Source organism: Capricornis sumatraensis, chromosome 3, assembly GCF_032405125.1.
Source record: "Capricornis sumatraensis isolate serow.1 chromosome 3, serow.2, whole genome shotgun sequence".
Taxonomy (NCBI): Eukaryota; Metazoa; Chordata; class Mammalia; order Artiodactyla; family Bovidae; genus Capricornis; species Capricornis sumatraensis.
This window is the reverse complement of record NC_091071.1, coordinates 101118043-101136071: the sequence shown is the minus strand read 5'-3', so window position 1 is coordinate 101136071 and position 18029 is coordinate 101118043. Positions and strand designations below refer to the sequence as shown.

At 35.4% G+C, this 18029-nt stretch overlaps 1 protein-coding gene across 1 annotated transcript in view; it reads right to left on the bottom strand.

Annotated features, from left to right (window-relative positions):
• LRP1B (LDL receptor related protein 1B) overlaps positions 1 to 18029 on the bottom strand; it is a 1972098-nt gene that overhangs the window by 84716 nt on the left and 1869353 nt on the right. The window contains exon 84 of the mRNA XM_068968462.1: positions 7375 to 7536. Coding sequence (XP_068824563.1) covers positions 7375 to 7536 — 162 coding nt within the window. The remainder of the gene's footprint in view (positions 1 to 7374; positions 7537 to 18029) is intronic.

Genomic DNA, 18029 nt, shown 5'->3' with positions numbered 1-18029 from the left:
TGGTGCATCAGAAGCCACCCAGGTCTCTGAGAGTGACTACTCCTCCACTGCCTATATCCCATGTATGCAGAGTCCATGCAGACCCCAACTGCCCTGCAGTGCAATTCTACAATAGGCCAGGGACAATGGAGGTGATGGGGAGTATGAAATGAAAATATCTCCTGCTATATCAACAAATGAGAAATGTCACAGCTATCAGCATTCCCTGGCCTCCAAATGTGAATGAGGCATCCCAAAATTGTGATCCAGCAGATGCCACCACCCACCATGGTGATTGCTGAGGAGCTGGGGGAATGCAAGAAGCAGTCATTTGCCATTCCTTAAGGTAAACAAGGAGACAGGATTTGGCCCCAGATATCTGAGATGCATATGAAAGGAATGAATTCAGTGAGTGCAGAGGCTTACATCCTCCCATACTCTCAGTATTAAATTTCTTAATTTGATATTTGGTCTCTGATGTTCACACTGTCTGCTCTCTTTGTTGTAGACTTGAATATAGCCTGGCTCCCCATCCCACTTCCTTGGAGAAGTTTTCTCAGAGCTACTGAGATGCTGTCTCCCAGGTTCAGAGTCCTATATATTCCCACCAAATAAAATAACTCTCTACTTTCAGATTATGACTATATTTTTTTAGTTTTCAGGAATGATTGGCTGTGAGGGACCAATGTGACTCATACCCAAGGCTGAATCTGAGCCAAATAAGGAAAATAACTGTTGATACCTCAGGCAGAGAATTAGAGACAGCTCTAACCTCTGTCTGAGACATGAACTGAGAGCCCATGTTTGACCCTCATGCTCTGAGGCTACCTGACTCTGAGGAGAGGGTCCCAGTCCTAGAAGAGGGGGAAACACATATGTAAATAAAATTGAAGTACCTTGAGGATGACCCTCTTAGCTTTTGCTTCAGTACCTTGGGATTGGATCCGATCCCTGATAGGCCCAATATGTCCATTGATCAAGGGGAAGACTTGCCTCACACTCAGCTTCAGGTGAAGCCCCACCATCTCTAGTCTGAGCCCCTACTAAGGTGATAGCTGCCAGCAGAACCTGAGGAAAGACATGACTTGCATACAAGACAAATCCTGCCATCCCACCAAAGGCACTGAGCACACACAGCCTGTGCAGGAATGTTTCCACATAAGAATGCTCTCAAGAAGGCATCTGCTTCACATAACTCATAGAGGAAGAGGAATTTAAGCAAAATGAAAAAGGAAGGAGCTATTCTCAATTGAAAGAACAAGAAAAAAATCCTGAAAAAACTGAGACAGAAATAAACACTTTACCAGATGAATAATTCAAAGTATTAGTAATAAGAACATTAACTGAATAAGGAAAAGAATAGATGAATACAGTGAAAAATTTCACAAGGAATACAAAATTGTATGAAAAATCCAATTAGAAATAAACAGCTCAATAATGGAAATAAAAAAGCAGTAGAAGACACGAATAGTAGAGTAAGTAACAGAAAAGAATATAAGTTCTCTTGAAATAGAATATTGGACATCACACAGTCAAACAGGAAAAAGAAAAATAAATTAAAAGAAAGAAAACAGTTTAAGAGTTCTCTATGATAAGGTTAAGCATACCAACATCTGCATTATAATAATTCCAGAAGGAGAAGAGTAAAAGTGATTGAAAATGTACTAGAGGAAATTATGGCTAAAAACCTATAAAACCTGAAGAAGGAAACAGATATCTAGATATAGGAAGCACAGGGTCCCAAATAAGATGAACCCAAACAGACCTACACTAACACATATAATTCAGTGTCACAAGTTAAAGAGATAATTCTAACGGCAGCACGAGACAAACAGAGTCATATATCCTGAAATGCTATCAGAGAGGAAATGATAAAGGTCAGAGGGTAAACAAATGAAATCGAGATCAAAATAAGAAACCCAATGGAAAAAATCATTGAAACCATGAACTGGCTTTTTGGTAAATATGAACAAAATCAATAAACCTTTATCCAAGCTAACCAAGAAGAAAAGAGAAAGGACTCAAAATCAGAAATGAAAGAGGAGGAATGACAACAGATAACACAAAGATACAAAAAATCTTAAGAGAATATGACAGTTATATGCCAACAAATTGGACAATCTAGAAGAAATGGACCATATTTTAGAAACTAACCAGCTACCAAAATTTAATTAAGAAGAAACAGATAATTTGAAAGGAATGATCACTAGTAGTAAATTGAATTTATAATAATAAAAATTCTTAAAATTCCATGATCATATGTTCATAGACCATAAGGAAGAGGTAATACACGTACTTCTCACATTATTCCAAATAACTCAGGACTCAGTGTTTCCACATTCACCTATGAGGTCATCATTACCTTAACATTAAAACCAGACATGGACAAGACCAAAAAATTAAATAAATAAATAAAAAGCCATGATCTTCAATGAATATTGATGCAAAAATCCTCAATAAAATATTAGCATGTCAAGATGGATTATTCCAGAGGTATGAGCATTGTTTAATATTTGCATATCGATCAATTTGATACACCACAAAACTAAAGAAAAAAATTACATGATAATCTCAATTGACACAGAAAAAGCACTGACAAAATTCAACATCCATTCATTATGAAAAAAAAAAAAAAAACTCTCATCATAATGATGAGAGAGCATGACCATAATAAAGGTCATGTATGTCAAAGCCACAGTTAACATCACACTCAACAGTGAAAGTATTTCCTCTAAATTCAGGAACTAAAAATTATGCCTGCTTTCACAACTTTTATTTAGCACAGTATTAGAAGTTCTATCCATAGTAATTAGACAAGAAAAATAAATGATATCCAAATCAGAAGGAAAGGGGTAAAATTGTCACTGCAGACAACATGATACTCTATGTAGGCAATCCAAAAGCCTTCACCCAAAAACTGTTAGAACTAATAAAGGACACAGATTAATGTACAGAAATCTATTGCTTTCTATATACTAACAATGGAATATCAAAGAGAAAACAAACAAAAATCCTGTTTACAATCACACCAAATGAATAAAATATCTAAAAATAAACATAACTAAGGAGGTGAGAGACCTATATTTTGAAAACTAAAACATCATTTAAGGAAACTGAAGATGACACAAGAAATGGAAAGACATCCATGTTCTTGGATTGGAATAATTAATATTGCTGAAATAGCCAGACTTCTCAAAGCTATTTACAGATATAATGGAATATCTATCAAAATACCTACCATATTTATATTAGAACAAGAACAAATAATCCTAACATTTATCAGTCAGTTCAGTTGCTCAGTTGTGTCTGACTCTTTGTGGCCATGGACTGCAACATGCCAGGCGTCCCTATCTATCACCAACTCCCGGAGCCTGCTCAACCTCATGTCCATCGAGTCAGTGATGCCATCCAACCATCTCATCCTCTGTCAGCCCCTTGTCCTTCAGCCTTCAATGTTCCCCAGCATCAGGGTCTTTTCCAATGAGTTAGTTCTTTGCATCAGGTGGCCAAAATATTGGAGTTTCAGCATCAGCCCTTCCAATGAATATTCAGGACTGATTTCCTTTAGGATGGACTGATTTGATCACCTTAATATTTATACTGGACCACAAATGAACCCAAATGAACAAAGCAATCCTGACTGGGGAAGGCGTGGCACCACAAGGCTGGAGATGTAACCTTTACAGTCTTTAGACTGTATATCAAACTACAGTAATCAAAACAGTGCAGTATTGGCACAATGGCACAACAATCAATGGAAAGGAAAGGAGGGCCCAGAAATAATCCCAAGCCTCTACAGTTAATTTACCATAAATGAGGTGAAAACATACATGGAGAAAAGACAGTCTTTTCCACAAGTGGTGCTGAAAATGCTGGACTGCTACATGAAAAACAATGAAACTAGAACACTGCCTTGTACCACATGTAAAAATAGACTCAAAATGGTTTAAAGATCTAAATATAAAACCTGAAACCAGAGAACTACTCTTTGACCTAAATTGTAAAAATATATTTTTAGATCTGTCCTAAGGCAAAATAAAATAATAATAATAATAAACAAATGGGACCTAATTAAATTTAAAAGCTTCTGCAAAACAGAGGAGTTGCTAAGTCACTTCAGTCGTGTCCGACTCTGTGCGACCCCATAGACAGCAGCCCACCAGGGTCCCCCGTCCCTGGAATTCTCCAGGTAAGAACACTGGAGTGGGTTGCCATTTCCTTCTCCAATGCATGAAAGCAAAAGGTGAAAGTGAAGTCGCTCAGTCACATCCAACTTAGCAACCCCATGGACTGCAGCCTACCAGGCTCCTCCACCGATGGGATTTTCCAGGCAAGAGTACTGGAGTGGGGTGCCATTGCCTTCTCCGAAAACAGAGGAAACCACTGACAAAATGAAAAGACAATCTACTGAATGGGAGAAAATACTTGCAAATGATATGATCAGTTAGGAGTTTATGTTGAACATATGTAAATACTCATACAATGCAATGTTGAAAAATCAAATAACCTGGTTGGAAAATGAGCTGAAGATCTGAAAAGAAATTTTTCTAAAAAGACATACAGAAGGCTAACACAAAAAGATGCTGATCACCAGTAAGTACTAGAGAAATGTATATCAAGACAATGAGTTATTACCTTACACCTATCAGAATAACTATCATCAAAAAGTCTACAAATAAAAAAAGTTAGCAAAGACATGGAGAAAGGAACCTTCCTACACTATTGGTGAGAACGTAAATTGGTGCAGCCACAATGGAAGACAGTGTGAAGTTTCCTCCAAAAACTAAAATTAGCACTGCCATATGATCCAGCAATTCTAGACTGGGTATACATCTAGGAAATAAATAAAAGCGTTAATTTGAAAATATATATGCACCCCAATGTCCACAGCAGCACTATTTATAACAGACAAGATATGGAAGCAACCCAAGTGTCTATCAATAGAAGAATAAAGAAAATGTATATATATATATATAGTGGAATGCTAGACAAGAAAAGCAATGAAATTCTGCTATTTGTAGCAAAATGGATGAACCGAGGGAATATTACTTTTATTGATGTAAGACAGACAGAGAAGGATGAATACTGTATGATATCGCTTGTATGTGGAATCTAAAGAATAAAACAAATAAATGGATATAACAAACAGACTCATGGATATAGAAAACAAGCTAGTAGTTACCAGTGATTACAAAAATGGGGGAAGGGGCATGATAGGGGTCTGAGATTAAGAGATAAAAGCTAATATGTATAAAATACACAAGCAACAAGGATACCTTATACAGCACAGGGAGTTATAGTTATTATTTTATAATAAATTTTAATGGCACATAATATAAAAATTACTGAATCATTATGCTGTACCTGTGAAATTAATATAATATTATAGAACAACTATATTTGAATTAGGAGAACAAACAATGAGCAGGGAAATAAAGTTGTATCTAGAAAGGGATGTGAGCACAAAGGAGTTTTTAAAGAAAGGATTAAGCAGTGAAAAAAATATTGATAAAGCAAAAGCAAGAGGAACAGTTGTATAAGATGTGTCTATGAGTACTGCTTCAAAATTTGGTAAGGAGTACATCAAGGCTGTGCATAGTCATCATGCTTATTTAACTTGTATGCAGAGTACATCATGAGAAATGCTGGACTGGGTGAATCACAAGCTGGAATCAAGATTGTCTGGAGAAATATCAACAATCTCAGATATGCAGATGATACCACTCTAATGGCAGAAGGTTAAGAAAAACTAAAGAGGTTCTTGATGAGGGTGAAAGAGGAGAGTCAAAAAGCTGGCTTAAAACTTAACATTCCAAAAACTAAGATGATAGCATCTGGTCCTATCACATCATGGCAAATATATGAAGAAAAATTTGAAATAGTAAGAGATTTTATTTTCTTGGGCTCCAAAATTACTGCAGACAGTGACTGCAGCCATTCAATTAAAAGACACTTATTCCTTGGGGAAAAAAAAAGCTATGACAAACCTAGACAGCATACTAAAATGCAGAGACATCGCTTCACTGACAAAGGTCTGTTTAGTCAAAGCTATGTTGTTGTTGTTTTTTTTACCAGTAGTCATGTATGGATCTGAGAGTTGAGCCATAAAGAAGGCTGAGTGCCAAAGAACTGATGCCTTCAAATTGTGGTGCTGGAGAAGACTCTCGAGAATCCTTTGGGCAACAAGGAGATCAAACCAGTCAATCTTAAGGGAAATTAACCCTGAATATTCATTAGAAGGACTGATGCTGAGCTGAAACTTGAATACTTTGACCACCTGATGTGCAGAGTCAACTCACTGGAAAAGACCCTGATGCTAGGAAAGATTGAGGGCTGGAGGAGAAGGAGGTGACAGGATGAAATATTTGGATGGAATCATTGATTCAGTGGACATGAGTGAGCAAACTCTGGGACACAGTGAAGGACAGGGAAGCCTGGTGTGCTGCAGTCCATGGGTTCGCAAAGAGTTGGTCATGACTTGGCCACTAAACAACAACGAATAGTTAAGAGGCATCTAAGGTAGGAATGGACAGGATAGCATTGGGCAAAGTAGGGGTCCCTAGTCATAAGAGAGAAGACAGAAGGTGCAGCATAGGACAAAGTGGTCTGAGGGATATGGTGGTGGGAGCTTGGGGCCATTTTGTGTGTGTCTCTGTATGTGTGTTCAGTCATTCAGTTGTGTATGACTCTTTGTGACGTCGTGGACTGTAGCCCATCAGGTTCCTCTGTCCATGGAATTTTCCAGGCAATAATACTGGAGCAGTTTGCCATTTCCTACTCCAGGAGATCTTCCCAACTCAGGGATCGAACCCACACTCTTGAGTCTCCTGCATTGGCAGATGGATTCTTTACCACTGCACCACATAAGCAATGAAATAGGAAGGAAGCTCCTAGGCTGGGAATAAAGTTAGGGCACAGGTATTGGGGGTTTGAGGGGAAAATAGAAGATGCGACATAAACATCTAGAAGGGTAAATGGATTCATGAAATACAGTAGAAACCATAGTAAGTGCTCGTATGACGTTAGTGACAAAAATTCCAGTTAGAGCAGTCTACTTTTTTTTTTTTTTTCCAGTTGCATTCAGCAGTAGGGTGCCAGCTCAGGACAGATAAGAATTGGATTTAGCAATGGTTATGGTTTACTAGGAAAGCAAAAGAGAGGGGAGGACGGAGCAAATAATTATAATGATGGACCGTGGAATCTAAGCTAAAAAACAAGAAACAGGATCTTTAAAATAAGAGATGGGTGAGGGATAATGAAAAGAATGACTATATCTGGGGTGACTGGGGGGGGACCTGAAAATTAGGGGGTGGCTGAAATTGAGGTGATGAGATGACATAATGAACACCTTACAGTGTATTGTCATACTGCCTCACGGGTGTTGTTTTTACTTACAGTATTGACATCTGTCTCCCGTGTGTTCAGGCTGGCAGTGGCAATAAGGCTGGTTTCCAGCAGTAACACTGCAGGTCCCTCCATTTTGACAAAAGTTCTCACAGACTGTCTTACCACAGTTTGGTCCAGTGAACCCCAATGCACAGCTGCACGTGGGTCTCCCTATTGAAAAAAAATAATGAAAAAAAATGAGTTGACAAAATTGTTTACTGACATGGAATCCTTGCTAGGTAAGAATCAGTAAGTCAGTATTCTAGGCAAAATTTGTCCATTACTTATTCTGTGACTTTACACAGTAACATAACCTCTTTGGGTCCTAGCTTTCCCATGTTCCAGCGAAGCCTAGATTAGAAGATAACTCAAGTTCATATTGGGTAAAATGATCAGAGCTCATTTTATGAACAATTCTGTATGCATACAGAATTTTATGCTTTGAAGTCTTTATCTTATTCTTTTGTACTTCTCTTTTCATGTCCATTTTACTTTTCTAAAAATATTTAAACTTTTTATTTTGTATTGGGGTATAGCCAAACAATGTTGTGGTATAGTTTCAGATGAACAGTGAAGGAACTCAGCCATATATATACATGCATCCATTCTCCCCCAAACTCTTCTCCCATCCAGGTTGGCACATAACATTGAGCAGAGTTATACCATAACATAGGTCCTTGTTGTTATACCATAAGTGCTTGTTTATACATTTTAAATATAGCAGTGTGTAATGACCTCCCCAAAGTCCCAACTATCCCTTCACCCCAGCAACCATAAGTTCATTTTCTAAGTCTGTGAGTCTCTGTTTTGTAAGTAAGTTCATTTGTATAATGTCATTTTGCTTTTTAAATTATTTTTGTTCTACTTATGCAGATTCTTTTAGCCATTAAAATATAAAATAGAGACAATCATATTTCCCAGTGTTCAATCATAATGTACTAATCACTGCTATATCTACATAAAATATGAGCTTAAGTTTATTATAAATAAATATTTTAATAAATTTAAAGTAGCCATATCATCTATAAGATTTATGAACATCAGTTATTTTATTTGATATAATAAATACATATATTACATTTAGTTTATAAGCACTTACTGAACTCTATTTTATTTCATTTTATATTTTTAATTATAGTAAAGGACAATCATTTGCAGTCTACTAAGATGAGTTAAGAAATCTAATGTTAACAGCACCCACTAGCAAATATGACAGACCTCCTTTGGATATCTTACTTTATTTGTTCTATGGGAACTTACATCATAATGAAAGGTGAATAGTCCTTTCAAGTGTTTAGAGCATAACATAATTAACTGCTACAGCAAGAAAGTCTCTCTAAATGCCTGGACTGTCAAGAACTGAGTAGAAAATGAAGTCCAGGGCCAGCTCCATAGGAGAGGTGAAGGAAAACAAAGCAAAACGAAAGGCTGCTATTTGTAATGGGGGCAGAATAAAGTTTAGAGGCTGTAAAAATATTAACACACAACATAAAAGGGAATAAAAAGGAAATTCAATTATAGATCTCAAATAACTATGATTCAGAAAATGTCATTCCATTGTCTAGTATCAGAGAGTATCCAACCATCTCCTTTCACCATTATAGACAAGCAACACATGCTCAGTAGGATGGATGAGGACAAGGGCTAAGACTTGAAGTGTGAAACTGATAACAGGTTTTTTTTGTTGTTTTTTTGCTGTTGCCATAGATTTTACAATGAAGGACAATTCTACACATACATATTTGAAAACCATTATTCTTAAATGAATAAAATAAAATGAATGAAAGTCCAAAATTGGACTTTGAATTGAAGGTCCACAATTTATTTATTTTACTTTTGAAAGACTCCACACATTTATAAATGCTAGAAGGCATTGCTTCTCAATGAAGACAGTTATATACATTTTTACAGTGGGTACCACTGCTTTAAAACTTATTTACATGTTTTTAGTTTGGTGGCAAATAAATGCCTATTAAAAGGTTGAGAAACAAGCTAAATGATATACATAATAAAGCTGAGCAACTTCATATTTAGTTATTGCCAGAAAACAGTTTTAAACCTTTTAGCCAAATATTTTCTTATAAAGATAGTGAATTTTCCAGCTGTTGCTTACATACAGACAAACTATCTTCATTGGAACAATGGTGAGTAAATAGTAAGAGACACAAACAAGAGGATAAATAGTGGTAGAAGATGAAGAGGACAGATGGTAGAAGATGAAGAGGACAGATGATAGAACACGATCACTAAGGAAAATGAAAGACTTGAATTAAAGAGGTGATAACTCTACATCCACAGGGACCAATGGATGACTTACAGAGAAGCGGAACATATAATCAGGAACACAAATAATCATGAGTTCAGTGTGAAACAAACAGTGCAGAAAGTATGTGAAAAGTCAAAGTCAAAATGTTAGCTGCTCAGTCATGTCCGACTCTTCGCAACCCCAAGGACCATAGCCCACCAGACTCCTCTATCCATGGAATTTCCCAGGCATGAATACTGGAGTGGGTTGGCATTCCCTTCTCCAGGGGATCTTCCCATCCCAGGGATCAAACCTGGGTGTCCTGCATTGCATGCCGAATATTTACTGCCTGAGCCACCAGGGAAGCACAGAAAGTATAGGAGAAATCAAAATGCATTAGAGCAATCAGAAAAAGTGCCATATGAAGATAGGACTTAGACATTGTAGATTTAAGTTTTTCTACCTTACTTTCTAGTTGTTTTTTTTTTTTTTAAACTGGGAGTGAAAAAGATATTGTAAAATGATAGAAGTATGAAAGAAATGAACCCAATCTGCTAAGGCACTTGAAAATTCCTCTGTTCCAAGTGAAGTAAGCCAGAACGAAAAACACCAATACAGTATACTAACACATATATATGGAATTTAGAAAGATGGCAATGATGACCCTGTATGCAAGACAGGAAAAAAGACACAGCGGTGTATAACGGACTTTTGGACTCAGAGGGAGAGGGAGAGGGTGGGATGATTTGGGAGAATGGCATTCTATCATGTATACTATCATGTAAGAATTGAATCGCCAGTCTATGTCTGACGCAGGATACAGCATGCTTGGGGCTGGTGCATGGGGATGACCCACAGAGATGTTATGGGGAGGGAGGTGGGAGGGGGGGTTCATGTTTGGGAACACATGTAAGAATTAAAGATTTTAAAATTAAAAAAATAATAATAAATTAAAAAAAAAAAAAGAAAATTCCTCTGTTCCAGTTACTCAGAGAAATGACACCATGCTTTCATCTCATCTACAGCTGTTTTGAAACAAGGGCAGAGTGACCAGGTTGTCCCCCACCTAGCATATGCTTCACATCATTTAAAATCCACCTGACTCATTTTCAAAAAGCTCATCTTCCTCTTCCTTTGAAGAGAAGATTTATTTTTGACAAGTATAAATCTTCATATTCAGGAGAATATTATCTAACTTGAAACAGTGTGGTGATATAGCAGATCTTTTGTTTGCTGTTGGGAAATGAACCATCTGTTGCAGAATTTTATAATAGGCTTCATCTAATATTTCCAAGAACTTCTCTGGGTATGCCCTAACTAACTAATTGCACTGGGTTCATTTTATAAAGATTTTTTTTTAGGTAGTTGAATTAGATTTTGACATTTGAAAAGGAAACAGTACTGTTACAATGGCTAAGGTATCAATAGAGATTTATAGCAGTGATAACATGGGAAGTTGACAGCCTGCTTTAAAACTTATTTTCAATCAGAAAGAGCATCAGCTGACCTCAGGAAGAAGTGGGAGGAAGAGTTTCCTGGCTCTAATCAGACTAGTTTCTACAGCATTCTTAGCTCAGACTTTAATTGTGTATGCTGTCAGACTGCCTGGATTCATAGACTATCTGTGCCAGTCACTGGTGTGGAACCGTGGGCAAATATCAGCTCTGTTTATTTTCTCATGTGTAATGGGGCTAATTATAGTACCTACTTCATGAGGTTGTTGTGCAGAGTCAGAGAGGAAAAGTGAGAAATACTTCTAACTGTGCCAGGTACATAAGGCACTCAGTTACATTTTAGCTCTGAATATTATTGTTATTCCTTCTGACATTCACTGCTTAAAGGTATGACTTACTCAGTGGCCCCATCTACAAAGACATTGTAACATTTTAGCAAAATCATTCTGAAATTTTCCTTAGATTACACACTGTATCTCCATTATTCATTTCAGATACAATTAAATTTGAATATCTTTCTATGGCAGTGATGGGGTAAAACAGGAATTCCACACCAACTTTATCTCACACTCTACATTTTTCAAACATTGATGAATGAGTCCTCTCTTTTTTCCTTCCAAACATGTTTAATCCTACCCATTAAAAGAAAGAACACACACACACAGCACAAACAAAAGCAAACTTAATACTTGTATAACCTCAGATATTGGTACACTCTCGAGCTTTTTTCAAAAGAACTTACACTTACTGCTTCCAACTCTACCAATATATGACAAATAAAATCTTTGATCATAAAGTCACTCCAATCCTTCACTTGGTTTGTAGTTTTATTTTTTAATACACTTAACCTGTTGCATGTCTTTGTTCTCTAGGAAGAGAGGCCAGATCTCTCAATATCTAAGTGTTCCTTATGCAATCTTGATTCCCTCTTGGTAAGAAAGGTTTAGGAATGGAGAAGTTAATGTTGGTGTTGTCTTTATTGTATATTGATGTACCCTTTCAAAGCTATCCTTTAATCTCTTGATCACTAAATCCACTGATTTCTTCTCAATCATCCTCCTCCTCAAATTTTCTCCGTAATTTTACATTTATTATTACCTACACTTGAAAATTTTCTCTCTACTTGGCTCCTAAGACACTAGCATTGTTGCTTTCTCTCTATATTTTTTTCTGATGGCTCTTTAATAATTGTATTTATGTTCTCTTCCTGTCTAACAAAAAATATTTGCCCAAGCCTCTTTCTGGTGATGTTATTCAGTTTCACAGCTGGGATAGTCATCTCTCTATCTGAATGTCTTGGTCTTGATTTTCTGACTTTGGGTTCATTCTCCTTAAATTTCCAAGACCTCCATTTTCACTCTGTTTTATGTCTCTGCAAGAATACCTCTAGCTGTTCATTAGTTTAATCTATTCCTCTCATGACTCGGTAGGAGAGAAAATTCTTCTTATAAACATTGTCCTCAGTGGCACACACATGATTTCACTAGACTAGAGGCTTTACCAGTGCCACATTCAGGTCCATACTATATGTTAACAAAGTGTCTTGCTAGATGTACACATACAATACATAGAGGTTGATGTAGCTGCATTGGTTTTCCCTGGTAGCTCAGTAGTAAAGAATCTACCTGCCAATGCAGGAGATGCAGGTTTGATCTCTGGATCAGGAAGGTCCCCTGGAGAAGGAATTAGCAACCCTCTCCAGTATTCTGGCCTGAGAAACCCCATGGAGAGAGGAGCCTGGCAGACTACAGCCATGGGCTCACAAAAAAGTCAGACATGACTTGGTGATTAAACAACGATAACTATGCTGTTCTGTTTATAAATAAATGAAAGCTTATACATTTCTAGAGGTTTTTTCTGATGTGGACAATTTTTAGTCTTTATTGAGTTTGTTGCAGTATTACTTCTGTTTTATGTTTCAGTTTTTTGGCCATGAGGCATGTGGGATTCTAGCTTCTTGACCAGGGATCAAACCAGCACCAGTCTTAATTACTGAGCACCAGGGAAGTTCCTAGTTGTTTATATCTTAAAACTGCTGCACTAACTTTTCATACAACATAAATTAATAATAAAATAGAAATTTAACTAGGTACCAGTAATAACTGATGTCAAATATGGTAAATACAGAACTACCACCACTATAGTCAACGATAAATATTATTAAGCAATATCCATCTGTACAACTAAATATGATAATGCTCAAAAGAAAAAATGGAAATACTTTGGAATTTCAGAGAGTTCCTTAAATTTTATTGTTTCTGCATGGCCCTTATATAGCAAAAATCACAGTCTCAATAAAAATGGTTGATTCTAAAATATTTCATAAGAATACAGTATAGTGTTAGTTGCTCAGTCATGTCTGACTCTTTGGACCTTATGCACTGCTGCCCAACAGGATCCTCTGTCCATGGAATTCTCCAGGCAAGGATATTGGAGTGGGTAGCCAATCTCTTCTCCAGGGTATCTTCCCAACCCTGGGATCGAACCCAAGTCTCCCACATTGCAGGCAGATTATTTACCATCTGTCACCAGGGAAGCCCTTTGTAAGAATATTTAATAGCAATTAAGTAAATTTGGTATAAAGTTAAATTCCTTTTTTTTTTTAATGTCGGTAGACCTAAGAAAGAAACCTTGTTAGATATTTATTAATTATGCAGATTTGGAAAATTTAGATTTCCTCGCTGGATCTCATTCTGCATCTCATTTTATAACATGAGCGCAATGCCTGCCACGTGCTGGTAAAACACTTGGCAAAATACCTGCCACTTAACAAGTACTCAATAACTGGTAGATTTATTGTTAACAGTGCTAGTAGTATTTGGTTTTGCCATTTTTATTAGTACTATATTTGCCTCTGTTAAGAAACTCCATATGGATTCTTACTGCACGTTTTTCCATATTCATTCTTTTGAAAAAAAAAATGTCTACGGGCGATCTGCCTGTAGATCTGTATATATCAATTCAACATAGCAAGTTTTAATAGAATAACAACAATGAAAACTTTTCTATTACATGGATAAGTAGTTACATAGGTTTTATACAAATTTATTAGTAATCCCTGTTAAATGACCATTGACTTTATATGACATGGTTATGACTTACATCTAGATAAATGAATCTTTAAATGTACACTATCTTTAATTATATACTCACAGTAATGTGTTTGATATGAGCAGAGACAATGCTGATGGTTTTCAGTGATCATAGATAATGTCTTAGGGAACTAATTCTGACATACTTTAGATTCTCAAAATTAGTTTTCTTATGTAATCACACTAGCTTACATCTAAAATATGCTACATAGAGTGTTTCATTTTAAGTAAAACTACAATTTAGGAATTTACAAGAATCCTTGACATTTGAATTAATAATTCAGTTACAGTAGCCGCTAGAGTAAACATGACAATAATTATGTTTGTAAAACTTTCAAAATGGTATACTTATTGAATGTATATTCAATATAGCATTACTACATACTTAGTAATTTTAGAGCAAAATTTGCTGGGTAGCTTGACTAAAAGTAATATCTTTCTACAAGCATGTATTTTCATTTGGCTATTATTAAGGTATATGTATTATTAAGGTATATTTTTCAATAACTTTATGTAATTCTGTGTGTCTTTAAAAGCTAGGCTTATTAAACAAACAGTTTTTAAGTTGGTTATAAAAATGTTATTCAGGCATTCTATCATGTATACTATCATGTAAGAATTGAATCGCCAGTCTATGTCTGACGCAGGATACAGCATGCTTGGGGCTGGTGCATGGGGATGACCCACAGAGATGTTATGGGGAGGGAGGTGGGAGGGGGTTTCATGTTTGGGAACACATGTAAGAATTAAAGATTTTAAAATTTAAAAAAAAATGTTATTCATCAGTTTGATTTAATTGATATTATATGATTTTAGTAGGCAAAATAACCTTTCTGCTCACTATTGGACAAATAAATTATAACCCTTTTTTCCTACTTAAACTCACCATTTGAAAATGTGTGGTTTACTAAATATTTGGTAGTAACCTATAAGGGAAAATAGTATACATGTATCTGAATGACTTTGTTGTACACTTGAAACTAACACATTATAAATTAGTTATACTTCAATTAAAATTTAAAAACTATATATATTTAAGAAAAAAAAAAGTGTGATTGATTGCCATGAAGGAATGTTGGCAAAAGTAAGTAAATGTGAATTTCTTAAGAGACTATGACTGTACTTATTATTTTTGATAGGTAGATAACTGCTAGTGAATATCATTGGTTGGTTCTCTTTTAAGCAATTTACTTGAATTCATACTTATTTGTCTATATGAACCATGCTGCTTACCCTATTTAATTTGATCTTGTGCTTGTAAATTTTTGTCCCTGGTTATAATGTCCCTAGTCAGTTATACCTGACTAGTCTTCTATGTATACAGTCATTATTTAGTTTGACATACATATTCTGCCTAAGCAATAAAAGCATTTCATTGACATTGACATTTAAGCTGCAGAACATATTGAGACATATTTACATTCAATGCTCTTCTCTGAAAGTACTATGTAAAAGGTACATATTCTTTACTCACAACATCTTTACTATTTGGGCGAAAGCTACATTCTTATTTCTTTCCACAGAATAAAATAATAAGCTGAGAGATAAATCACCATAGCATTATTCAGTTACTTACTGTAATGCAATCAGAAAGCCTATCTCCTGACCACTAATCCCCAAGACTACTCTCCTTTGTGAAATCTGTCTTCACTTCCACTTAGATTCAAGTAATAAAAGTTTTGAATGCTTTAAAAAATCACTAGTCTTTTTGATAAAGAGGTTTGACGTTCTATTTTCCACTTAATATAATGTTTTCTTGGACTGAAAGTGAGTGCCCATTTATACATAATTTTAGCAAGTTGACTATAGCTGTCGGGTTGTCTTAAGTATCACAAAGGCTACAAAGAACTATGCAGCAAAGCCTGACAAGGAAAAGAAAGAACTGGGTTTTATTGAGCTCCCTCCCAGTTACTACTTAATATTTTCTGACATGTTTCAAATTGTAGGTCACAATCTATTTATATTTCTGGAAAGTTCATTTTCAGCCAGCATTGTGGAAATGAGATTGAAACATTTTAGTCTTTTCCATGAATACAAGTAAGCCAACTCAAGCCTTCTGACACTGAATAGTTTAGTGTTGCTCTCACCATATGGTCCAAATGAACCAGTAAATTTGACTTACACAGCCAGAAGCATAATTAGAGAGAACCCTACTTTCATTCTCTCATAGGTCTGTCATAAAAATTCAAGGACCAAATAGAGTGCATGGCACTTAGTAAGCAACCCTATATATATATTTATATGTATATTTGCCTATATATATAGAGAGAGGCAAAAAAAAAAACCTATTTATCTATATCTATATATATATAAATTATCATTATCCTGACAATGACCATAACTAGTGTTATTTTAATTTTTAATAAGTATTGTCTGATTCTAACAAGAAAGCATGGTGGAACATTTACAGAAGTGTAATGAAGAACCTATTGCATATGTGTTTTTTTCCAATATTATATAAACAAGCTTTTTTCCTGTGCTTTTAAATTTTAAAATACAATGTGATTTTTCTCTATTTTTCTTTATTATTATACAGTTTTCAGTTACAGTGTTTTTATCGTATATCATTCATCTTTTAGATATGCTATATTTTATATATTAACTACTTGGATTCAGGTTTATATCTCCAAAATTATTTTATGAACATTTTCACCTCCAAATATTTTGCTTTTTATTATATAATCTTTGGAACATGTGTCTAAAAGTGACATTATTTAGTTAAAGCTGCATATTCCTATGTCACTTATTTGTTAAACTATATACACTATTTTATTTTTTAAATTTTATACTTTCAACTTACTCTCTTGGGTTCTTGAAAAGAAAATAGGACCAAATATCCAGCTCTTAGTACTTTCTAAATATATTCACTATCTATTTAATAAGTTAATGGAGTTAGAACATTAACCTTAATTTAAATTAAAAACAGTCCTTGTTTAAATAAAAAGTGAAAGAAAAACAAAGGACTGTTTCTATGTATGTTCAACCTTCATCAAAATATTAATTAAGTGATTGTGTACTTCACATCCCAGGTACATAAGTGACTTGAGATATATCAGTATATAGTTTCATTATCGGTTTCATGATGTTTCAAGGGTGTTCACAAGTTCCTAGCTTAATTTGCCTTTGAGCAAACACTTTTAGGGCCATCAAACTTGATCATAATTGATGACAGTCATATACGTTACCATCATATTTTGGGCATTGACCTGGACAGAAAGATCTTGAATGAATGAGATAGAAATTTATCTCCATCTACTTGTCTACTATAAGGGCCCTTCCTATTGCAGTAAGACTTTCATTTAATTTTTCTTTCCTCAGTGGAGCCTTCCTTCCTCCAGGTTCATTCTTGGGAATAAAATTTGTCATTCCCAAAGTATATAGATGTGGTGACAGAGAGCACCACAAAGAGAGCCTCTGCTATCTTCTTATTGAATTCGTTTAAATAGCTCAATACCAATGTATTTCTTACCTTAGAAAATTGCATAATTACCTCTTCATCTAGCAAATTTTATACATATTCACATTTTCCAAATTAGAATTTCCTCCCTTCATGCATAATTCATAATTCATAATTCATCTCACATGCTAGTAAAGTAATGCTCAAAATTCTCCAAGCCAGACTTCAACAATACGTGAACCATGAACTCCCTGATGTTCAAGCTGGTTTTAGAAAAGGCAGAGGAACCAGACATCAAATTGCCAACATCTGCTGAATCATGGAAAAAGCAAGAGAGTTCCAGAAAAACAACTATTTCTGCTTTATTGACTATGCCAAAGCCTTTGACTGTGTGGATCACAATAAACTGTGGAAAATTCTGAAAGAGATGGGAATACAAGACCACCTGACCTGTCTCTTGAGAAATCTGTATGCAG